The 24,199-nt window shown below is 40.1% G+C and overlaps 7 protein-coding genes across 7 annotated transcripts; 3 read left to right on the top strand and 4 right to left on the bottom strand.

The window, feature by feature from the left end:
• Window positions 1–25: 25 nt before the first annotated feature.
• On the bottom strand, window positions 26–1,738 carry PKNH_0908700 (conserved Plasmodium protein, unknown function; the record flags this gene model as incomplete). Its single annotated transcript, XM_002259074.1, has 1 exon — window positions 26–1,738. One exon carries the CDS (start codon window positions 1,736–1,738, stop codon window positions 26–28), a length of 1,713 nt encoding a protein of 570 aa, XP_002259110.1.
• Window positions 1,739–3,364: 1,626 nt separating this feature from the next.
• PKNH_0908600 (ES2 protein, putative) lies at window positions 3,365–5,005 on the top strand (the record flags this gene model as incomplete). The annotated part of the gene is made up of 1 exon (XM_002259073.1): window positions 3,365–5,005. One exon carries the CDS (start codon window positions 3,365–3,367, stop codon window positions 5,003–5,005), a length of 1,641 nt encoding a protein of 546 aa, XP_002259109.1.
• Window positions 5,006–5,743: 738 nt separating this feature from the next.
• On the top strand, window positions 5,744–7,147 carry PKNH_0908500 (calmodulin binding protein, putative; the record flags this gene model as incomplete). The annotated part of the gene is made up of 7 exons (XM_002259072.2): window positions 5,744–5,808; window positions 5,918–6,016; window positions 6,132–6,266; window positions 6,398–6,476; window positions 6,596–6,655; window positions 6,778–6,903; window positions 7,082–7,147. 7 exons carry the CDS (start codon window positions 5,744–5,746, stop codon window positions 7,145–7,147), a joined length of 630 nt encoding a protein of 209 aa, XP_002259108.2.
• Window positions 7,148–7,225: 78 nt separating this feature from the next.
• Window positions 7,226–9,048, bottom strand: PKNH_0908400 (actin-like protein, putative; the record flags this gene model as incomplete). The annotated part of the gene is made up of 4 exons (XM_002259071.2): window positions 7,226–7,246; window positions 7,578–7,721; window positions 7,920–8,854; window positions 9,012–9,048. 4 exons carry the CDS (start codon window positions 9,046–9,048, stop codon window positions 7,226–7,228), a joined length of 1,137 nt encoding a protein of 378 aa, XP_002259107.2.
• A 1,275-nt stretch (window positions 9,049–10,323) lies between these two features.
• PKNH_0908300 (ribosomal protein L11, mitochondrial, putative) lies at window positions 10,324–11,523 on the top strand (the record flags this gene model as incomplete). Its single annotated transcript, XM_002259070.1, has 5 exons — window positions 10,324–10,411; window positions 10,562–10,661; window positions 10,776–10,896; window positions 11,116–11,197; window positions 11,378–11,523. 5 exons carry the CDS (start codon window positions 10,324–10,326, stop codon window positions 11,521–11,523), a joined length of 537 nt encoding a protein of 178 aa, XP_002259106.1.
• A 449-nt stretch (window positions 11,524–11,972) lies between these two features.
• PKNH_0908200 (vacuolar protein sorting-associated protein 35, putative) lies at window positions 11,973–15,323 on the bottom strand (the record flags this gene model as incomplete). The annotated part of the gene is made up of 2 exons (XM_002259069.1): window positions 11,973–14,978; window positions 15,216–15,323. The coding sequence occupies 2 exons, from the start codon at window positions 15,321–15,323 to the stop codon at window positions 11,973–11,975; spliced, it is 3,114 nt and encodes a 1,037-aa protein (XP_002259105.1).
• Window positions 15,324–17,915: 2,592 nt separating this feature from the next.
• On the bottom strand, window positions 17,916–22,614 carry PKNH_0908100 (RNA-binding protein, putative; the record flags this gene model as incomplete). The annotated part of the gene is made up of 3 exons (XM_002259068.1): window positions 17,916–21,835; window positions 21,982–22,089; window positions 22,308–22,614. 3 exons carry the CDS (start codon window positions 22,612–22,614, stop codon window positions 17,916–17,918), a joined length of 4,335 nt encoding a protein of 1,444 aa, XP_002259104.1.
• Window positions 22,615–24,199: the final 1,585 nt, after the last annotated feature.

The following is a 24,199-nucleotide window of genomic DNA, read 5'->3' as shown; positions in this document are numbered from 1 at the left end:
CACGTGCAAAAAAAAAAAAAAAAACTCAAATTTTTCGAATCTTACAAATGTATAAAATTCCAAAGGGTGATCTATCTGGTAGGGAAATGTAGCCATATTTGGTCTTCTCGAAGAAGGATAGGAAATAGGTGTTAGGCTTGTCACGGGAAGAGGGGGTATCTCCACCAGTGGGTATAACCCTATGCTGGATACCCCCCTCTACATTCTCATTTGTACACCGATCAGAGTTCTGTTGTCCCCGACTGAGTGTCACGTCATGGGTGGGATCCTCTTCAACAGGTTGTCCTGCAAATAATGCGGAAAATAAACGATCGCAATCATCCCTACTGAAGCGCTTCTGATACTCTTCCTTCACAAAATCAACAATTTGAACTTGCTTTTTGTATTTTTTTAAAAGCTTCTCAATCACATGATCATTCTCTTGATGAGAAAGGGCACATGTCGAATAAACTAGAGTGCCATTTGTATGCAAAAGTTGGAAGGAGTTATTTAACAACTCAAATTGTACACTTGCGTTATTTTTTATAACTTTATCTGTCCACTTGTTAAGCAAATCGTTTTTTTTTTTTTTTATTAAATGCTCGTCTGTGGAGCAGGGTACATCTAACAATATTTTGTGGAATCTTTGGAACCTTAAAAACGAGTTCACATTTAGCCCATTGTAATTTGTTACGTGAAAATTATTTGAGGTCAGCAGATCCTTTGGTAGATGCTTACTTAGTACTTGTTTCAATCTGTCGTACCTGACACGGTTAAATTCGTTGGCGACAAAGAACCCTTGTCTGTTCGTGGTATAATAATTCACCATATCTAAGGAGCATGTAATTTGTATACTCCCATCCTTTAGGTATTCCATGTTTTTAATTCTCTTCAATGGAGAGGAATCATACCCAAATAACTGGTTTGCGATAACTAGGGATTTTCCCCCTGGGGATGCACACATGTCTAGCACATTTTCGTTCTTCTGTACATCCAAAAAATATGCTGATAGGACAGAACATGGGTTTAAATAGTAGGTAGTTTTGTCCATGTTTTCCACCTCCCCATCATGCTTCATTATATCACCTGCGTTTAGCAGTTCTGAGTTTTGGATGATTATTTTTTCGTAACTTCCGCCTGAGTGGTTAATCAGCGTGGTCGCTCCACTTGGGTTTCCTTCAACCGTTGGCCGCTCTCCCGATTGGTGCTTTTCCTTTCGCGTTTCGACGCGCTTCAACTGTTCACTATTCAACTGTTCAGCACACAACTGTTCACTATTCAACTGTTCAGCACACAACTGTTCACTATTCAACTGTTCACTATTCAACTGTTCAGCACACAACTGTTCACTATTCAACTGTTCACTATTCAACTGTTCACTATTCAACTGTTCACTACACAACTGTTCACTATTCAACTGTTCACTATCCAACTGTTCGGTATTAACTCCTGTGGAGCATTTCTCTTCTTTCCTCTCCGCTTCCGCCCCCTGGGGGACCACTACCCCTCGATGGGTCAGCAAATGCGCATACTCCCCATCTACATACAAACCATCGAAACTTGTTTCCACCTTATTTGTCCTAACCAGAAATAAAAGAATTTTTGTCAAATTGAGATAATCTACTTTTACAAAATCTGTTATGAATGCTCCTTGCACAGTTTTCTCCTCCTCCAGTGTCCTCAACAAGGTAGTCGCTCTCTTCTCTCCGTACTCCTTTTTGAGGTTAAAGAAGTACCCGACTTTTCCACTGCATTTCATGGTGTGCGTGTAGGAACTCTCGAAACGCAGCGTCAAATTGATCAGAATGCTTCGCGTGTGCAAGGCATATGAAGATGCTTACGTCAGTGGAAATTCTCGTTCTTTTGGCGTTTCAATTGGCTCATTGTTCATTGGTCCATGAACCTCCTAACTTTTTTTGGAACAACACGAGGGAATTTATTGTGGAGGTGCGTGATGTCTAGTTTGGCGCCTTCTTGGTTGTTCCTCATTTTGTGGGAAGCGATATGCAAAATGTTGCTTCCTTTCTCCTTCAGGTTGCGTCGTCCAGCCGATTTATTTGTTCATGAGGGGTTGCGCATTTGATTAAGCTTTTATATAGATACTACGTTCTTATGCAGGGGATGAGTGCCAACTGTCGAGACCCTCTCCTTGCCTTAATTATTTCTTCGCACAGGAAATTATGACCCGCTCGCCATTTCTGAGTAACAAATTCGTTCATGGAACGCTCGCAGAAGAGGAAGGCAAAGGAGAAAAAAAAAAAAAAAAAAAAAAAAAAAATTACCAAATCAATTTTTACTCAAAACATATATTCGCACATGTGTCAACGTACTACATTCTGCCGCAACTGCACAAATAGGTGGCTCTACCGTGCTGTGAAAAACCGTGGCATGAAAAAAAAAAAAAAATAAAATAAATAAAATAAAATAAAAATAATAAAACTCTCCTTGTACACCCGCAGTATATATTACGTAGCGTCGTCCCGCAATCATTTAGTGAACCCTATGGGGAATTTATTTCCCTTTTCTCTTCTTGATCTGATGCGAATGGTTCGTTTTGGGGAATCCCTCAGGGTGTCGATTTTTTCATTTTTCGGCTACCCCCGCTCCTTCATTTTTTACGCGTCAAGTTTGTTATGAGACCATCGGCTAATTAAACAAATGAGCAGTCGAAGGGCCAGAAGAAAAAAAAAGAAAAAAAAAAAAAAAAAAACATCAAAAGAAGAGTAGCCCATTCGTAATTTAACTTCGCTCAAGGAAGCTTCTTTTTTTCTCGGCAGATTTAAGTTTCGTCGGAAAAAAAATTGGAGACCCGGCGGGGAATTCCCCATTCGCGATCAGGAAAAGTTAGAAGAATGTACCAAGAGAGGACGGAAGGTGAACACGGTGAAGGACGATTTAACGGTACACAGCACGAAGGCTGCTCTATAAGGAATTAGCGTGTGAGCACATACATAAAAGAAGGTATGTATATATATGTGTACACCTTTGCAAATGCCTTCCAAATGTATCGTGTCCTAAGCGTTTTTAAGCGGAGCCACTTTGCTAAACGACGAATTTTTCATCGGTAAAGATCGACGAGGGGGGTAGATAATCTCCACCATTTTGTGCACCTTGACGTTGAGTCATTTGCCTATCAGTAGGACAGAGAAACAGGACAACGCGCAGGTCGAATGGCAAGTGTGCATGGATGGAGGATTTGGCGCGTTGTCTCGTTCAGACACACATGGGAGCGCAGATAAATATCACCCGTTGGCTTGCTCACCCCCAATATCTGCACAGGTGATGTAATCACGGGGGGGGAAAAAAAAAACTACACATATGTACGTATCTTGTATGAGTGTCCTACGTGTACTTTTCACGCGGTGCGAGCTGACCGGGGCGCCGGATGGACTCCCCAAGGAAACCCCCCCCCCAGGGAGGGGAACACCCCGCAGAGCAAGAAAATAAAATTCTACCGATGGACGAAAATGAATACAAAATTGTAAGTCAAAGGAAGAAGAAGAAAAAAAAAAAAAAAAAAAGCGATGACGAGCAGGCCATCCAAAAGTATGAAGAAGAAAAAATCGCTATATTTGAGAACAACGAAATTGTTGAATATGAAGCGAGAAATTTCAGGACAGGTAACAACAATCACATTGTATTGTTGGAGGAGGATTATTTAAATGTGTTGGAGTTTTTAATTGAAAAAAAGTTTTTTCCCGACTTATATAAATATAAAAATGATGGAGACATTTCGGAGAAGTTTCAAAAGAATGTCCATGATTTTACTCCAAGTGGGAAAAGTACCATGATGAATTATGAAGGATACTCACCTGAGGAAGGCAGATATATGGATCTAAATCAAGGGGGGAGAAGAAGTCGTACCCAAATGGGTAGTGGTAGATTCCCCAGTGGTGATTTCGATAGAGGTTATTATTCCAACCAGGAGGAAGATAATCCTCTTGAAATGTTATACCCAACGGATAACATCAGCGAGAGGAATGTAGACCGATCCGAGGATGGATGGAATGATCAGGCACTGTGTGTGCAAGAAAAAAAGTACAAATTAGTAACCCTGGCGAACGGAAAAAAACACAAAATTAACCTGAACATGAATTTGAGGGAATTCCAAAGGAAGTACACCTCGGAGGATAACAAATCATTTGAATACCTTCTAAGGAGCATGAAAAATAAAAATGTTGATAAGAACATGTACTCGCTGATGAAGAGGAAAGAACACAATAAAAAAGTAGACTATATAGAGGAGTGTACAAGGAAAGGAATAAATTGCTATCAAGTGAATACCAATAAATCGGAAAATGAATTAAGCAGTATGATGTTCTCCTCCAATTTAAAAGTTAGCTTAATGGATAGCGCAGCAGAAAGTAAGGTACAGATATGTCATGACAATACAAGATTTTCACAGGAATATAATGAGGACATGAAGAGACAGATAAAGCAATGTGCTCAAAATAGGCAATTGAAAATGATGGAAAAAATGAAAGAAGAGAAAGAGGAACAGATGGTCCAAGAGGGAAAGTTCAATTTACTCCCAGGGAATAACACCTATGAGTATATAAGTACTCCAGTTATACTGGCGGGGAAGGGTGTTGATAAGAATCCAATAATAACATGGGGGATAATCGCTAGCAGCCCGAAGTTGGTGGAAAGTGACGATGACTACAATATGGATAGCAGCAGTGATGAGGAATCCGATAATGTACGTCATAGCATCCGGGGGAGAAGAGACATCGGACAGGAAAAGGACGAGACCGATTTCAATCCCATGGAGGAATTCAGTCTACAACAAATTAACGAACGTGAACGAATTGCGGAAAAGCTGCAAAATAATATGAAAGACATTAAATATAACAAAGAAGCATTAAAGAGAAAAAACCTGAGCTTGTTGATACATCGAAATTGTAGCTCCCGCATGTCAACCACATCGTATAGGAATTCAGTTTTGTCCAACTACAGCCGGAAGAGACTCAGCGAATTGGCCATGAAATCGTCCCTGGCGTCGAAAATTTTGAAAAAGAAGAGGTGACATAGTGGCATTATTTTAAGCTGCGAGATAAGATGGTAAGGAATTTTTCAAATCCTCCACATTGGTTCAAGTTAATATCGAAAGGAACAATCCTAGCGGAAGGTGAACACTTATTAAAAGGATATTCCCCTAATGTTTTTTTTGCATGGATTTTCTCGACCACGACTTTTGCTTGATCAACGGATTAACTGATTGTTTGGCCAATTTGATTTTTTTTATGCACATTTGTTTGACATATCTTATTAAAATGTGGAAAACACGCCCTTGTTGATATATTGCCAAGATTTGTTACAGGGGGATGCATCCATTTATTTGTAGCGCTTTCCTTCCTCTCATTTTTCCTTTTTTTTTTTTTTTTTTTTTTTTTGTGTGTGTGTGTGTATTATGGGGGCATATATATAGGAGGCGCACAGATAGGTAGACACGTAATGTGTTCGTCTGATCGGGTACTCCCGTTGACAAATTAAAAACCCATGCGACGTTTTTATTTATTTTTTTTTTTAGTTCCAAACAGCGTAACGTCGCATGGAACATATTTGTCAAGTTATCATTTTTTTTTTTTTTTTTTTTTTTTTTTTTTGTTTATCGTGTGCGCATTGGTAGACACCGCCGTAAGGTGCGCAGCACGCATAGAGTGCTTTCTCCGTTGTATGTAAACATTTGTGTCGTTCCCTCTTTGAGTTGAGCTTCCTGTAAAATTCCTGCAAAAAAAAAAAAAAAAAAAAAAAAAAACACGAAATGGACTTAGTGAAGCTTGCCAAACAGGGCAGTGCACTGTCCCGTGAATATAAGTCCCTCATAAGGTTATAAAATGGGGCGATATCTGGCGCCGGCTTGTTCACTTTCGTCACTCCTGCTGAGTGTTAGACATGTTGACAGATGTACTCATTTGTTGATCCTCATTCACAATAGGGACAAGGAGAAAAACGCAGCGAGGGAGCGCCTAGCTGCTATCACGATACAGAAGTGCTACAGAGGGTATTTGACCCGGCGGACTTACCTTGTTTATAAGTAACAACGCGTAGCAAACAGAAAAGGGTGTAACAGTTCGTGTTTGTGTATACATATATCATTTTAATGGTCAGCATGGGGTTGTACCTGTTCTTATTTTTTGCCTACCTCGTAGGCACTTTCTGAAGCGCACGAAGAATGCCATAGATATTCTAGAATGCAAATTTTTGCTTAGAAAATTGAAGCGCCAAAGACTGGAGGAACAAGCCGTATTGTACTTATCCGACAATGCCACCAAGATACAGAAGGTGTAATGAGAAAAAAGGGAGCTAATAATTTGCACGGAAAACTGATAGGGTGCAATTTTCTTCGATCCGCTATGCTAGAAACAAGTGACTGCTTCTCCCACCCCTTTTTGTTTTTTCCCTCCGATAATGGCAGCTACCGGGGGTTTTACTCCAGGAAATACATTCACGACTTCTTTAGGCGGAAGAAGGAAATAATCGAAATGGATGCACACGTACAGCCAACCTCCCCCTCCCCCTAAAAAAAGAAAAAAAAAGAAAAAAAAAAAGAAAAAGGGGAAAGACGTATGTACGCGGCATTCCCCAAACTGATGTACATTTTTCATATTTACAGGTAAAGGCACAGAAGGGATTTATGCTTCAGGGGATTGAGGAAAAGAGAATAAAACAGTTGGTAAGGAACAAAACGAGGTAGTCATCTTGTTAATAGAAAGGAACCAACATTAATACGACTCGGTCTGACCATGTTCCAACGTGTTTATGATAAAATATAAAACATTCCTTTCCTTTTTACAGTTACACGATAATAAAGTGAAAGACACGAAAATACATAACGCTGCGAAAAATCTGCATCACCTCGTGTCAACCAAGGCACAGAGGGGGGTCTATAATTACAGGATCGAAAATATCATACGGGAACAGGTTGTTGATTCATGAAATGGGAAATGCGAAAATATGAAAATGAAAAAATGAAAAACGAAAAAATGAGAAATGCAAAAATGGCGAAAAGGAGAACTCTCTCCCTCGATATATGCAACTTTGTCGTCCAACGTAACAGAATAGCACGTCGCCACTTTTTTTTCCCCCCCCTCCTTTTCAGCAAGAAAAAATCAAAAACAGCAGCGAAAAAAAGAAAAAAATAAATCTACTAAACAAAAGGAAGTAGTAATTATTACATAATATCAGAAAAAAGACAAAAAAAAAGAAATTCGTTTTGTATGGCATGGTCTGAGGGTGGAGTGTCCTATGTAAGCTTAAGGGATGCCTGGCATTGGAAAGTCGGAAGGAGAATATATGTGTGCACATTATTTTTGTATAAACACATAAAAGTATGTACAGCTCGAAATCATCATTTCTCTTGACAAATTGCGCAGGGAACGAATCAGGTTCATCGAAAAAAAGAGAAGACTTGCGTAGGGGGAGGGGGGACACTCCCTAACCTAAAATAACGCTCAATCATAGTTACTAAGATGCACCTCCTTAAGTACAAATGGTAAGGAAGACCAGATACGTAGTTTGTCCCCCTCGTTCATCTTTTTTTTTTTTTTTTTTTTTTTTTTTCCCCATTTTCATTAATTTTCATCTTTTCGACTTACCTTTATCAAAAAAATGTTACTTCCGATTTCCTCGTATTCTTCTTTCGATATCCATAGGCCCTCTTGGGCCTGTCTGATTTCGGGTTGAGAGAAAATCCGCGCTCCGCACCAGGCCATAATAGCTCTGTTTTCGTGCGCGTGGACCTGTATTGCAAAAAATAAAAATAAAAAGGGGATGTAGTAACGTCAAATGGGGAGTAATTCATAAGGAAAATGTCCACAAAAGTACACCACTAGGAGGAAAGCATGTCACTCTACGATTTGTCTCCGTGGTGAAAGACTCCACGGGATTAAAAAAAAAAAAAAAAAAAAAAAGCAAATTAATTCAAACGTCTGATCTACCTTCACAGCCGATCTGGCACTCTCCGGAGCATTATTCTTCACCTCCCTCTCCAATCGTTCCACTAAGTTGGGGAAAAGAGAGGATCCTCCAGAAAGAACAATATAGCTAGTCAGCGTTTTCCTATTTTCAATAGGACACAATAAAATGGACTTCCACACAATATCGACGATACTGAGGCTATCCCTCTGACAGATAAGTGGATTGAACAGAGCCTCAGGAACGTAAAAGCGTTCATGTGATAATTCAACAGAATTGTATCCATCCCGTAAAACATCTCCATCTGGAAGAGTATAAGTGACACTTAAATCCTCTCTCAGTTGATCCTTTGGTGGATTTAAGGAGCAAAAACATAAAGTCTCTTTCATAGTTTTTATGTATTCAAAATTTTTTCTTGTGGTCATACTATATCCAATATCACAAATTAATTTTTGCAAAAACATGCTTAGTTCTTCTCCACCAAAATCGGAACGTATGATAGAATTCTTTTCAATGTATCCATCAAACACAGGAATGCATTGGGTAACTCCATCGCCTATATCTAAGACCAAACCAGTTGTTAACCCCGTGGCATATATAGACATTAGCCCTGACACTGAAATGTTAATATTTTTGTAATCAAAATCTTCAAAAAAAATTTCTCCCATTTTGGTTCTATGGGAAGTTGAACATAAGGGTGGCTCTGTGAGCAGGATGCTTTCAACACTCCTATTTTTATCGACACATTTGATTGCATATTCCCAGACAATTCGGGCCAGATCCCAATCCGATATGTGTCCATGGTCGATTGGGCGGTAGAAAGACAAGTCGGCCTCGCGGAATATGGCCTCATCTCCCACGTAGCTTGCTTTGTCTTCGCTGTTTCGGTGGAGGCCCACTATTGTCGGAAACACTATGGACGGTTCATCATAGGCATTTAGCCCGGCTTTTATGTAACCTACGAGGGGGAGAGTTAAGCAAACGCAGCGGGTTAAGCAGACGAAGCGGCCTATGAAGACGAGGAAGGCTAAGCAGACTATGCACACTATGCAGCTTCCTTAGCACCACTTCACGGGTTTCCCTTTTTGGAAAGCTGTTTCTTGCACATTCCTCACCTGAACCGTTGTCAATCACAACTGTTTGCTTATCCATATATGCGCAATCTTGTGGGAGGAACTTTTCAAGTGAAGTAAGTCGAAAGTATGTGGTGTGGCGTTCTGCTCCTTCGTCGTGCCAACCGTGCGGAGTGTCTTAATACGATGAACTGGACGGAAAGTAGAAGTGAAATACCTGAACGGCTAGCGACAAAAAAAAAAAAAAAAAAAAAAAAGAACAGTACTATTCACACCTGTTTGTTACAAAAGTAGCACTGAATGTTCAGACTTCATGCACAACAGAGGTGGGGTGAAAATGAGAAAATATAACATAAAGGTAAAAATGTATATTTCCATTTAAGATCAAAGGGGAGGCAAAAATAAATCGAGCACTATTGTTCAATGAGGGGAATAAATTTTTTTTTTTAATATGAACAAGTCAGGTAAAAAAAAAAATAATAATAATAATAAATTATGAATAAAAATTTTCCGCTGTAGCACATGTTTCACACACACAAGAAAAAAAAAAATAAATAAATTGTCATATGTGACAAAGAAGGAAGAATAAAAATGTCTCCTCTACCGCATGCGTCATGTGGAGGGTTGTTTTAAAGTTGCATTTGACAAGTAGACCAATTTGCCGTATCCTCAAAAAGGGGAAGGCAAAGAGGATATATTCCCGCGTGTCGATATGTGGAGGGGAAAAATTTAAGCAGCACATAACATGCACGTTAGGCAGAGAGGCGTGGTGCACGGAACGGTGAGTGATCCAATTAATACAATGAGGGGGGATGCATTTAATAGGGGAGAAATGAAAAAAAAAAAAAAAAAAAAAAAAAAAAACACATTTTATATGTACTTCGCTGCGTGCTACGTTTGATATATTTTGCGACATTTGCTCGTGTTGTCACAGGATAAACCACGCATGTGCGTGAACAGCAGCGCGGAAGTACGCTTTCGCCGCATCCCGAAGGCGAGCATGAATGTACCTTCCGACCATGTAGTGTAGAAATGTTTCCAAGTGCCCTACAGGTGGGGTCCCTAAAGCAGGAATGAGGCTACACAATATGGCCAAAGTGCTAGAGTTTCGCAGTCTACGCTGAGACCTGCATAAGAGGCACATCGTATAAGTGAATAAGAGCGCACGTACATAGTAGTGTGAGCTACCATTCGTGTGATTCTCTATTTGTGCGTGCCCCGTTCCTTTTCCGTGACTTGCATCCCCCCCTCTCCCTCCTGGCAACTTCCCTTTTCACATCATTTGCGCATGTGTATGCCATTTCACAGGCAACTCGCATGCCGGTCTTCCGAACCATCAACTGGACTGTAAACCATGTCACGAATAGGGAGATTCAATTTAGTCGTTTTGTCTGGCTCTGCGAAGCCCAGCGCAAGCATTGGACAAACGTTGGGGCCTCTAGGTATAACATGCGTAGTGCGTATGTGCACGTGTGTATATACACAAGGAGAGAAAGTGAAGACAGAGGAGTCCTCTTCTTTTGACATCATGCCACCAAAGAGGTACCCCCCCTTAACATACCTGTCACATTTTCTATTTTACAAAAATTCAGGAATAAATATGATGACTTTTTTTAAAGAGTTTAATGAGAGAACGAAAAACATTTCGAAAAATGTGCCGATTCAGGTGACTCTGGAACCGCTGAATGACAGGTTTGAAGAAAATGGCTAGTTGCCTGCAGAGAGCATTTCCATAAGGCGGGTGTTAAGCTACCTATTGATCTTGAAGCACGGATTATACACATGTTAATCCTTTTCATCCCGTAGAACGTACAGATTTTATCTGAGAACCCCAACGGTCGTCTGGTTTATCCGACGATGTGCTAGAGTGCCCATGTTCAGTCCCACAGCGAAGCATCACACTGTCGGATCGATTACCTTAGCGGAGGTATGCCACGTGTTCTGTGTTTCGTTAGGGGGGAGGTGGTTCTGCTTAGGAGACAATGCATAGTTCATTCAACCTCCCCAAAGCAATGCCTATATGGTGTTTTTTTTTTATTCATTTCCTAATGATGAACTTTATTCCTAGTCAGAAGTGTTGGAAAAGATGGTTGCTTAATCGGATTCTCTTTTTTTTTTTTTCTTTTTTTAACAAAATTGAAAACAGGTTTTCCACATTGCCAAGTGCAAGCGAATGGACCCCCCATTGATAAATCTATCCCTCAAAAGTATTTGCAAGTATATAATCGGTAGGCCTAGACAGAAAAGGGGAAATTCACAATGCGTGTTGCATGAAGTGCGCTCTATTTTATGTATCCACGAATCGTGTCGTCACAATTAAAAAAAAAAAAAAAAAACATTCATGGGCATTGCACAGAAGCTCCCTTCCATTTTCTTTTCTTCCCCCCCCCCTTTGTAATATTTTCTAGGCACCTGTAATAGTATGGGCATAAAGGTTTGCAGAGAACTGGACGACGAAGGTAAGAAGAAGTACTTCGTAGATGTTAACCAGCTGGACAATATAAAAAAGGATATAAGGACTCGGAACAAGCATCAGAAGAGGTCCAAAAAATGATCGAATTGTGTGGACCACTTGGTCAGAAAAGGAGATGCAATTCCGTGTGGGAAGCTGTTATGAGGTTGCTAATCTGTGGTTGATAATTCAAGGATGATGGAGGGTATCCCGCTAGGCTTACTACCTACACACGTGTGTGGTTCTAACATCTTAACAAGGAGAAGAGCCCGTTTTACACAAATAATGTGGGGGTACAGTTGCGGTGTGCAGATAAATAATCACAATTGAAGAATAATACGGTGTTATATATATATATATATATATATATATATATATATATATATATATATATATATGTATATCATTACACAGCTGGGCCGTTAGGTGTGCAACAAAACAAACAAAAAAAAAAAAAAGCGAACAGGAAAAAATGCACACATAGGAGGTATGTATGATTGATCACAGTATATCACGCATGGCGCGATTAAACTGCTACACCACCGCTACAACTAGCGCAGAACCGAGACGTCCAGGCCAATCTTGGCAAAGGCATTGGAACTGTTCTTCTTGTCGTGTATGTACTTCACCGTCTGCAAGAACTCCTTCTTAAAGTTGGCGTCGCAACTCTCCCTGGAGTATTCCTCCTGGCAAATATGAAGCAAGTAATGCACACTATCCTCAGTGACTTCGATATTTTGTGCCTCATAATAGTAAACATACTTTTGCAACAAAAAAAGGAAGAGAACTACATTATCATTATTTGACTGCACGGCAATCTCTGCGTTCCTTATGCATTTTTGGAGGCACTCCAACACCTTGGCACTATTTCTGTATTTTTTGTTTTCCCAATAAATATGAGAGCATGCCAGGATGCCCAAACATTGGTCTTTTTTTTTCAGCAACTTATTTGCATGTTGCGTTAACTTGAGGGCAATATTTTCGTAGTTCTCATTTTGGAGGAGAGTAATATGGGAACACAAAATGCCAGTTATCCAAATGATACAGTTGTACTGTTGTGAGGAAATGTTAATGTCTTCTTCGTAGATAATCAGTGGCTGTGTTATAAATTCATAACAGATGGCTTCCAAATTTTCGAACGATAAAAATTCATGTGCTTGAACGAAACGGTCATAATTGTTAACCACTACAGCACTGTACAGGAAAAGCTTAAGCGCTAGCATAGGAATTTGGCTACTCACACAGAGAAGGTTTGTATGAATAAACTTTAAAATGTTCTTTACGTATATGTTATATTGCTTTATTTTGTCCTCAAGGTAGGGATCATCTGCGCGGTTCCCTGGGAAGACGCCTATGTGTGTGGTTCTGTCACCGAGGTTGCTACTTAGCAAGTTCAGGTCATCATAGGTATTTTCCCCATGCGTATGTTCATCGCGGATATGCTCATCGTTGAGTTCCTCATCAGGGTGTTCCTTTTTCTCAAAAGGCTCATCATGCTGTGACAGTGTCTTTGTCCCCGAGCTGGGGGCCAGGTTTGTGATGGTCATCACTAAGTCCAGCATGGTGAAAACAATGGTCGGCAAGAGATGTACCAAGTAGGGACCATTTTCTATGTGTTTATAGAACAAAATGCATATGTTGTATCGTTCGTCAATATCATGAGTATTTGTGATGATGTGAAAAAATTTGCACATTTTTTTTGCCGCATATGTGATGGTGCTATTTTCTAGGTTGAAGAAGTCGGCCTGGTGTGTCTCTCGTTGGTGTGAATTATCAGTGGGGTCAGTTTTCCTCTTTACATCTTCATTAAAAATTGGGGAAATGTAATTGAGGATTTCCTCCACGTCCTTGTAAACGATGGCCTTATTCTTACAATCAATAATAGCATCAATAATATCTAGGCTAAGTTTCTTTTTATGTTTCTGAGATGTTATGCTCCTCAACAGCGCTTGCATGTTCTTTCCCTTGAGAGCACTAATCCCCAAGTAATTAAATGGAAGTACAATAATGTTAATTATCTGTTCGCATAGAACATCATTGTTGAGGTTTACATTACACGCTATGGTGTATGGAAGGTCAAAGAGTTTGCTAATAGTAATGACATCGTCGTATATACGTATGCATAAGAAAATGAACTCATAGATAACTTGTAGCATTTTAACTATGTCTTCTACAAATTCATCGTCTTCATCATTTTCTTGATTATTCTTTTCATTACTGTAACAACCTTGGGTACCCCTGGGCAAATTTCCATAGTTGGACGCTTTGTTATTGTTACCCTGGTGTGTCGCTCCTCCATAATATGAAGCTTCTTTCATCGTTCGCTTCTCCTCCGCGGGGTTACTTTTCGCATCTACACTTTTAACAATTTTGCAGTTGGGCACAAGATCGTTCTCATTGATGTGATGAGTCCCCATCGTTGTAACGTTGTTTGTGGTGATCACATTGGTGGATGTGGTGGTCGTCGTGCCACATGTCGAGACAGCTTTCTTCTTCTTCTCCTCCTCCCCTTTGTAATACTCTACAACCGTGTCCCTCGCAGGAAATGTCTGACCCTCCTGTTGGAACGAAGAACGATAGGAGCCTTTCGCTCTCTCATACGAATCTAGCGTTCGATTAACATACAGAACTAGGTGTTCATAAAAAAGAGAAAAAATATCGACCTCTTTTGGAACTTCATATTTATTCGATTCGATAAAAAATCTTAACCTTTTCAATAAGGTAATGAGGATGCCCTTAAAATCGAGTGAGCTATTTGTTTTGAGAATAGCGTTTAGTAGAATGTCTAAAGTATATATATGACATTCGTCACTGAATACTTGAACGATGGACTCAAAAATATACTGTTGAATGAGAGAGTCGTTGATAGTGGAGAGATTTTGTAGTAATTTTGGAAGACATTTTTCAATATAATATTGTCTAGTCATACCTTCTAACTGAGACATACGAACTAGATTGGATCCTACTAGCATTTTGACATCCATTTTTTCCCTTAACACCTTGTTTCTATTATTATGCATAACTTGTTCGTCTTGTCCAGGTGCCAATTTAATGTGTACCTTGTCACTCATTCTGCTCCACAATTTAATACTTTCATAGAAATTTGAGAGAAGGAATTCAAATGCATCATCTATATTCCCTCCACCTGCTTCTTCGTACTCACTTCCTGTATCAGGTATTCTATCTTTGCACATTTGAATTAAGAAGTAGCGTAAGAATAACCCCCTCAGTGGGTGTTGAATGCCCTTACACAGTTCTGTCATATCCTTTAAGATATACTTTGCCTTAATATCTTTGTTCTTTATATAGTTTCTCCCCACGATGATTAGTAGGTACAGTCTGGGGATGATGTTTCCAGCGTGTTGAACGCTCTCGTATATATCGATGAATCTCTTTTTATGCTTTTTCTTATCACTTATAAATGTATCTAGATGTTGCAGTTCGTTGAATATCAGCATGTACAACTCGTAGTAGTACTTGGGCGATAGTTGCGATGTTCTCAGTTCGCATAGCATGTTCGATGCGTGCTTCAAAGTGTCCCGGAGGGATCCATTTTCCTGTGCGGTGAACGCATGTATACGGTAAATACATGTATGCGGTAAATACATATATACGGTGAACACATGTATGCGGTAAATACATGTATACGGTGAACACATATGTAGTGTGATGTGGAGATGGAGTGGTGCAGCGATGTATCGTGTACTGAACCAAGTATAACACTGGACAATGCCCATAGACTCCCATAACTGTGGATGTCCCGGCATCTTTTCTTTTTTCCCACGCAGCCCTACCACCGCCTGCTTCATGTAAAAGCTCTGCTCCTTAACGATGAAAATACATTCGTCCAAAAATTTCTTCTGATCCAGGGTGGTGTTCGCTAGGTCCCTGTAGCTATTCATGGTGACTCTTCTACGTTTGGATGTTTGGGGGAGGAGGAAGCGCTCAATCTCTTGGCGTGGAAAAAGTGTTATATCCTCGCGGAAGCTAAACGGTGATGATCGTTACGGTTGTATGCTCCCCCGGTAGTGGCTCTACAAGAGCGAGGAATTTACCGACAGGCGCATGAGCGTTTGCAAGTGTGTGCGCGTGCAGGAAGCGACCTTCGCATGAATATTTATATAAACATATACATATGTGTATATATATAAATATATATACTGTTTTTTTCCCGTTCATTTAGTGTTGTTTCATGTTATGCTATAAAAATGTGCTTGCGGGCGGTACATTTTTTTTTTTTTTTTTTTTTTTTTTTAACTATTTCGCGCGCGGCCCGGTTGCCCTACTAATGCAGTGCCGAATGGAAGGTTGACGGGATAAATTGCACAACGGAATACATATCGCATGGACAACTACACTGAAAAAGTTACTGTAAATGGACTGCTTAACATACGTCGCAGTTACAAACAAACGAAAACAAAAGAACTTCCCTTTGTGGGGGGGCACACTCCCATCAAGAGAATGCAAATTCGTTCGCCCAGTGGGCAAAAAGAAAAGCCCACCCTAACGTTGTCACAAAAAAAGGAGTATTCGTATAAAAACAGAATGGGGAGGAAGCCACTACACCCTGGTGAGAACACACGCGGGGAAAACTCACGTTAGAATATGACTGAGAGATCTAACCACATTTCAGTGCGGTGAAGAGATTGTCGCTTCGTGCCCCCCAGGCTGTTCGCACAGAATAACAAGATGGCTATTATAAATACGCGCGCAGGGTTTAAGCGCGTGAAGTGCTGGATTGGCTATGTCGGCGTGCGGATGGACTTTCCTAAATGGAAACTATGGCAGGAGCGAATTGCACAAGGTGGAGTTGTTAAAGGGAATGAAAAAAAAAGGAAAAAAAAGGGGGTAACAAAATGGTGAGAAAATCACATACAAATTGGCGCATTAATGAGCATACGAGTCGTCGCACAGTGATCCTGCGTATGATCGCCTGAATGATCATCAAGAGCAAAACGATCTGCATCATCGTGTGTATATACCCGCAACTATTGCGACTGGTTTTTTCATATTATCATGTGCACAGAAAAGCTAGGCTAATCGGGTTGACGGAAATTGACACTTGGCAACAGGCGGGGGCCACCTCGGTAGGTTTGTATTTGCACATTCATCGCGTGGGCGGTATTATTTTCCCACGGTTCGAGGTACGGTTTTTGCGAAAGACCATTTAACAAAATTGCCTTTGCAATTCTGCTAATTGGAAATTCCTGGGAAAGGCCCCATGCGTTTTTGTAAAAGTAGCTTAACACTATGTTGGACGTTTAGTACTTCTTTTAAAACTGGTATTTTATAGCATTTCGTTGTGCAACGTTTTTTTTTTTTTTTTTTTTTTTTTTTTTCGGCGTGTCACCCCTGCTGCAGCTTCAATCAATTTTTGGGCATTCCTTCCTTGCACAAAAGTGAACATGTAAAAGCTGTTGGCACATATTGACATCCTCGTGACAAGGATATGTTAAACACTATTCCTTTTTTTTAATATATCCAATTTTTGCATTATTGATATATAAAAATAAAGGGCACAATTGTGAGCTGGTCAGACAAAAGCGCACGAGCGGCAAAACGTATAAGTGATATCGTGACCCACCATGGTGTGTTTAGCACTCTGCAGAGACGTATATGCCACCTGTTAAATGACATATATGTTTTTTCCACATTCAGAGATTAAATAATTGTCCAACCTCCATTAAGTAGCTATTCCCTTTATCTAACGTTGGGGGGGGGGACCAGTAACTGTTGCACCATTTGACTAATAAACACCATCAGGCTCGTTATACTTCCCTCCTCTGTAGCCAATTAAATTAGCTCTACTGTAGGCATAAAGCCGCAAGAGGGAGAACGTACTTTAGGATTAACCAATGTACAGGGTAATTAAAGAATAAAAAAAAAAATAAAAAAAAATAATGCAATAGGTGATTTTTGTTATTGTTGTTCTTTTTGGTGATGATAAAAATGTAGATGCAGAAGCAATTATTATATGTGTGTCAGTTATTTGGTATTAATAAAAAAAAATGAAAATGCATATAATAAAATGAGGAAGTAATTAAATTAGTAATTGTTCAGGGGAGAAACAGTTACTACATTAATAGGTTATGTTAAAAGGTTGTTAAAATCCTTTTTCTCTCCCCATCGGATGCGTGTAGGTAAATAAGGTGATATAAGGTTGTGTGTGTGCGTGTGTGTGTGGGGTGAATTCGTAAATCTCTCCCTTCACTTGTTTCGTTTCGAAATGAGTTTGAATTATGTGGCGGACCACACGTGTGAGTTGTGTCATTAAAACACTCGTACATGCGATCACACATGTAAGGGGCCTTGTGTTTTGCTTCACGCAGATTGAGGGAGAGGGGAAAACGAGGGGTTTTAAAACAACTTCATTGGCAACATTGTATAAACTTTTTTTTTTTTGTGTGTGTATGACATAAGCGAATATGCATATATATATACATATACATTTATGCATATATATAGATAGATCGCTTTTCACACATTGCAACACCTCACTTGTCGCTCTCGTCACCATCATCCAAACATTCGTAACGATTCTTCTTAATCGAAACGTTGTTCGTCTTAACAGTGGTGACGATAGCCTTTTTGGGGATAGCCTGTATATCTGCCTTGGTCTCCGTTTTCTCTTTCTCATTCGCCTTGATAACAGTTTTGCTATTGCTGTAGTAGGTTCCTGGTCCTGCCTTCGCTGGGTACTTATAATAATGGCCTGACGATTTGTAGCTGTTTTGGTAATTATAGCTGCTTATTTTCCCATGAGAATTATGATGGTGTTTGTAGTTTTTATGCCTCATGGAATTGTAGTTGTTTGAATAGTATTTGTTGTCCATTTTATCGTACTCAACGTAGTTGCTGCCGCGATCATAGTTATCCTTGTAGCTTATTCGGTCGTGTGAATTTCGGTAGCTACCCCGGTCGTAATTATCTCTGTAGCTGCCTCTATCGTAACTATCCCTGTAGCTGCCCCTATCGTAGTTGTCCTTGTAACTGCCCCGGTCGTAGCCATCTTTGTAGTTGCTATCTCTGTAGCTGCCTCTATCATACGAATCGCCATGCCTCCTTCTATCGTCCGAGGCGTAGCTCTTACTATCGTATCCTCTTCTATCGGGGGCGCCGTATTTTCCGTTTCGCTTTCTTTCATAGTAGTCGTCTCGACTGCTATATTTATCATAACTTCGGTTCTGTTTTCTGTATTCATAGGAGTCTTCCTCCTTTTCTTCCTCCTTCCTATCATCTTCCCTTTTTTCTCTACCGCTGCTGATGCTATCTTTTCGGTCGTCTCGACGCTCGTCCCGGCGATCATCTCGGTGGTCTTCTCGCCTATCATATCTGCGTCCATATCTGTCTCCCCTGCTCTCGTCCCTCCTCCTAGCGCTATTACTGTCTCTCCTCCTACTTCCATCCCTGCCGTGACTGCTGCCGCGACTCACTCTGTTCGACGCGGATCGACTCCTCCTGGAGCTGTCATCTGACCCTTTTTCATTTTTCAGATTGTTCTCTTTCTGCTCCACCAGCAAGTGCGTTCTCGCTTCCCAAATATTTTCTCCCTTCTTCAAATTGGGTTTCATCAAAATGTCGATTTTCTGCCCCTTATTATTTCCTGTTGTTCCTGCTTCCCCCTTTTGTGCATTTTCGTCATTTTGGTTATTTGCACTGTTCTGTTCTCCTTCTTCGACCGCTTTCTTTTTCACTCTCTTTTTCGTTTTAGTGTGTAGCAGAGTGGACTTCAAATTGGTCGTGGTGATATCTTTGCAATTCTCGGAACTATCCGATTCGTACGTGTAGTTATCATTGCTTCTGACAGAATCATCGTAATTATTTCCTAGCTTTTTATCTTCATTCAATTTGTCTTCTTTTCCACTTTTATCAATTGCCTTTCCATGGCCACCACTAGTGCTGTTGTTGTTGTTGTTGCCGCTACCTGTTCCTGCGTTCTGGTCATCCACCGCTCCATCATTGTTCAGGTCATCCTTTCCATTTTTATCTTTCAAGTCCTCTGAGTCATTGTCATCATCGTTCTTCTTCTCCGTCGCGATAACCTTCACCGTTTTGACAGCGGTAACTTTCTTTGCCTTACTTGCGTTATTTGCGTTTTTCACATACTTCAAAGAACTGTCGTACAAATTCTCAATGTTGTAACTGTAGGAGTTGTCCCCTCCCTGTGTATTGCAGCTCTCTGCTCCTGCTACTGTATTCGTAGTTCCCCCAGGTCGGCTGCTATTGGCAGTACTTTCCCCCGCGTTCGCTCCTTGAGATGAAGTGGCATTTCCATAGGAGCTGTTATTTCTGTTGATATTTCTGTTGGGGCCTCGGTTCATATTCTCAAATGGCTCTTCGCCTTTCTTACCATTCGCATCATTATTCTTTTTATAATTCATCATACTGTCTTTGCCTCCATCATTGTCCGCGTTCATTTTGGATGCACCAGTAGATGCTCCAGCTTTGCTTGTCCTAAAACCCAGTCCTCCTGAATCCTTGTTACGAAAGAAGGGACCGCTTTCGCTCTTGTGTTTGTAGCCTCCGCCACTGACACCACTAGCATCTCCATTGTTGTTGTTCCCGGAGTAGTTGCTATTCCCTCCATCTTCCCGCTTTATATTCTTCATAATAATATTTTTGATTTGCGCCTTGTCGTCCTTCTTGATGATGTTTAATTCCTTCTGCTTCCCGCTGGAAAAGGGTGAATCGTTGCTTTTCTTCTCCATTCTTAAGTTGCCGCTTCGGAAGTTCGAAAACATGTCCTTTGAGTCATCCGCGGATGGGTTTCCTCCCCCAAACGCACTATTTCTTTTTCCATGCTCGTGTGCGTTTGCCGTTCCAAGTATTTTATTTTCAAAGGCGTTATTATGATCATGCATTCCTCTCAGGTTCAATCCCTTCTTGTCATCTGCATCCATGTTCTTTACATTCGTACCGAATGGGCTAGAGTTTACACTATTATTCATGTCTCCATTTTTGTTGCTTCTGTTGCTCAAGTTCATCCTTCTTAAGTTTCCGGTCATGTTGTTCGCGTCCGGGCCAAGGTTGTTAGCATTAGGGCTACGCGGGCTGCTCAAACCACTATTTCCTATGTTTTTTCCCCCGCTCTGGTTATTATCAAAGCTGTTCAAACTTTTCTTTATCCCACTGCTGGGGTCGTTACTGGCGTTATTCTTATTCACCATGAAAATCTTTTTCGTGTTGGAGTATTTGTCCCCTGAATTATTACCGCTATTGTTACTGTTACTATTATTGTTACTGCTTTGGAGGTTGCTACTAAAGTTAAAATTTCTGCCTTCGTTCATGTTTTTTCTGTAGCTAAGGGGGTTCTTATTTCCGGCGCTGCTAGTGTTCGGGTCGTCCATGTTGTTCCCAACATTTTCATTGTTCATCCCGATGGATTTCTTCTGCTGCGTCTTGTCATCTTCCTGTCCTTCCGCTTTCTTATCCGCTTCTTCGCCATCGTTATTCGTAGTAGCATTTGACTCCTTCTCCTTGGTAACGTTATCGGCTAGAATTTTATCTGGGTTGGTATCAACCGGTTTGGCCTCTCCAAAGATACTTGGGTTGATAACATAAGTCTTTTGATCCAAAGGCACTGTACGCTTCTTCAGGACTAGCTTTTTCCTTTGTTCTGGTATGGCAGACGTATTCGCATTGCCTTCACTGTTCATGCTGATATTTTTGCCCGCATTATTGTTGTTGCTACTGTTGGCATAATTCATACTTTTAAAGGCAAACGCAGAACTAGTATTAATTTTTTCATTTGGCATGTGGGCATTATTGTTACTTCCTTGGTTCATGTGCATGGCACCTCCAGCATTGCTGCTACTATTGTTCATATAATTTAACTTCATGTGTGTGTAATTACTAAAACTTGAACTCATGCTGTTACTGCTATTCATAGTGTTCCCCTTCATATCCATTTTCAAATTTCTGTTGCTATCATTGTAATACATATTGTTGCTCATTCCGAAGGGGCTATTATTACTACTGCTCATGTTGTTGCCGCTATTCAGGCTGCTATTCCCTCCTCCGCTGTAATTGCTCATCAAGCTACTCATATTGTTATTTCCCTGTCGCAAGCTCGAAAAGCTGTTGTTGTTCCTTCCGATAACCTTTTTAAACTTATTTTGCTTCTGACTGGTGTGCAAAGTTTTCATCTTGTCCTTATTTATTATAACCGATATTGTTCCATGCTCGAATGTGTTATTTCCCGAGTAAATCATCTTTCCATTTATCTCCAGCGATCTGTTCATGTCTTCCGCATTGTCAAACTCTACATAAGCTGCTGCCGTTTTCCCCTTTTTATTTAAAATATTCACTCTTTTGATGCGATATCCCTCGAATAACTTGTACACTTCTTCCTTCGTTATCTCCAGGTGTAAGTTCCGGATGTACACTTCGTAACTTGGCGAGAAGTTGCTCATGTCTGTGTGGGAAAAAAGTAGCGGTGTGAGGTAGCCAATTCGAGTAAAATATATATATATATATATATATATATGCACAGGTCAGGTAAAAAAAAAAATAAATAAAAAAATGCACACGTAATTTTCCACTGTTGTAATGCAAAATTACCATTCCTGTTTGACATGAAATAATTTTGCTTCATGCTGCTATTCATGTCGCTAAAATTGCTATCCGTCGTCCTGTGTTTCATATCCTTGTCGTCGTTGTACGTGTCAACTGCAAAGGGGAATAAAAAGGGTATGAATAAAATGAGTTCTTCCTCGTATACTTTATGTGCAATTTTTATAAAATTTTACTCAGCTTTGCTGCGAATAGGCTCAGCGCCGACCAAAGTGGTGTGTACATAAAATCGAGTAACATATGAACTACGACACACGGGGCGAGAGGGTCTTTTCCTCGCCACTCGAATGGCGCTGTATAAGAGTTGTGCATACCTAAGGGAGCATCACAGTCCTCGCACATGTCCGCCCATCGGTTGCTGCTTTTGTTCTCCTCATTCTCTACCTTGCTCTCGTTTTCGTTGCCTTTCTCGTCGTCGCCACTTTTTTGATCGCCCTCACCGCTGTTGCAGTTGTTTTGGCCGCTTTCATCGTTTCCGTTGCTATTCTCATTGCTAACATTGTTAACGCACACTTCGCCGTTGATGTTTCCTTCGTTCGACCCTTCCATCACCTTTCCTCCGCATTCATTTTCTCTATTTGTTTCAATTTCCATTTTGTTCTCCTCCATAACAGTACTCATTTTATGGCGTTGCTCAGGTACTTCGGTTCCACTTCCTGAACTTGCTCACTCCTTCCCTAGTTATCTATTCAACTCTTCCGATGTTACGTTGGCTTATTCCTGTATGTTCCCTTTTTTGGCCCAATGTGAATATTATCCTTGCGCTTAGCAATTTTGCCTTCTTATGGCTACGCGGTGGAAATCCCTTTTGGACACCTTTCAAAAGATAAACACTTGATAACCAATTCTTATTCTGTGAACAACTTGTATATGCTTCTATTTATAAATGTAGCAGAAACAACTTGACAACTTATAAACATGGGTTGGTGAGAAATGCTCGTTTGCGAAAATTTTCTAACCAAAAAAAAATGTTGTCAATGTACATAAACATATAAAAAAAAAAAAAAATTTTTTTTTTTCTTCTTCTGCTTCTATATGTGTTTTTCTTTACGCGTTAATATTTCAATTAAGGCTAAATAAGCCCTTTTTCTTTTTTCTTCCTTTTCGTCCTTAAAAATTGTCACTGAATTGATCTAAAATGCGCGTAAATAATTTTTGCTCTGTTCGTATTGGCATGTATTTGACAACTGTCCACATGTACACAAATATATTTTAAAATGTACTTTTATCTAAAATGACTTTACAAGGGTTACAAGAAGCGCAGCGACGATGTGCTTTCTTCGTTAAATGGCAAACAGGTCAAAGAATCTCGATATGTGCAAATGCTTCACACTCGTAATTTTCCCCAGGGTTGGATTTACACTTGAGTGTATATTTTTTACATGCACGTTTTGGTGATGCGTCTGTGGTGTGCGCGTGTTGACCTTTTGAAATTTTTTTTTTAATTCCAGGTCTGAACCTATGGGTTTTTTCTTTGACGTTAATTTGATCCGCTTTAATTATACTTTTAATTTGTTCTTAAAATTTGCGTTAATTTTATTTTCTCCTTTATTTTGTCTTTTCCTTAAATTTTTCCCTTCCGTTGCGATGAAGCTCCTTCTTGCTTGCGCCAAACTTTGACTCTTCAGCAGGGGCTGGCAAAGTGGGCGTTCACAGGTAGACGATCCCTAGTGACAATTGATCACGCACGAATCGGCACGAGCAAAATAGTCGCAAACAAACTTTCACAAACACACTAAGGCACGAATGGCGCTTCAAAATTCAAAATCGAAAATATGTCCTGAGCTGATTTATCGTAAAGATTGACCGATCTTTCTTCCTATAACATCCATTTTTTTTGAAAAACGCTTTTGTTTATATTTTTGTTCAGGCAACTTGTGCGAATGTTTGAAATTGGGGGGCGAGCTTTCGTCGTACATATGTAAATGCCGCTTGTAGTAAAAATGCGAAGAACGTCAACTTGTGAAAGTCGCTCACCTGCTTGGTTTTCTTAAATGCTCACACTATATAATTGCACAAAAAGTGGGCATAGAAAAACGACGCGATGGAAAATAAAAGAAAAGAAAGTACAGACGGGGAATTCAATTGGCACAAATAAAATTGTACACAAATTTGCAATTTTCGATTTGAAACCTGTAAAAAAATGGACTCAATTTTCTGCCTCTTTTTTTTTTTTTTTTTTTTTTTTTGTTTTCCCTTTTATCGT

Source organism: Plasmodium knowlesi (assembly GCF_000006355.2).
Source record: "Plasmodium knowlesi strain H genome assembly, chromosome: 9".
NCBI classification, from domain to species: domain Eukaryota; phylum Apicomplexa; class Aconoidasida; order Haemosporida; family Plasmodiidae; genus Plasmodium; species Plasmodium knowlesi.
The sequence above is the reverse complement of the archived record's forward strand: the minus strand, read 5'-3'. Positions and strand labels throughout refer to the sequence as shown.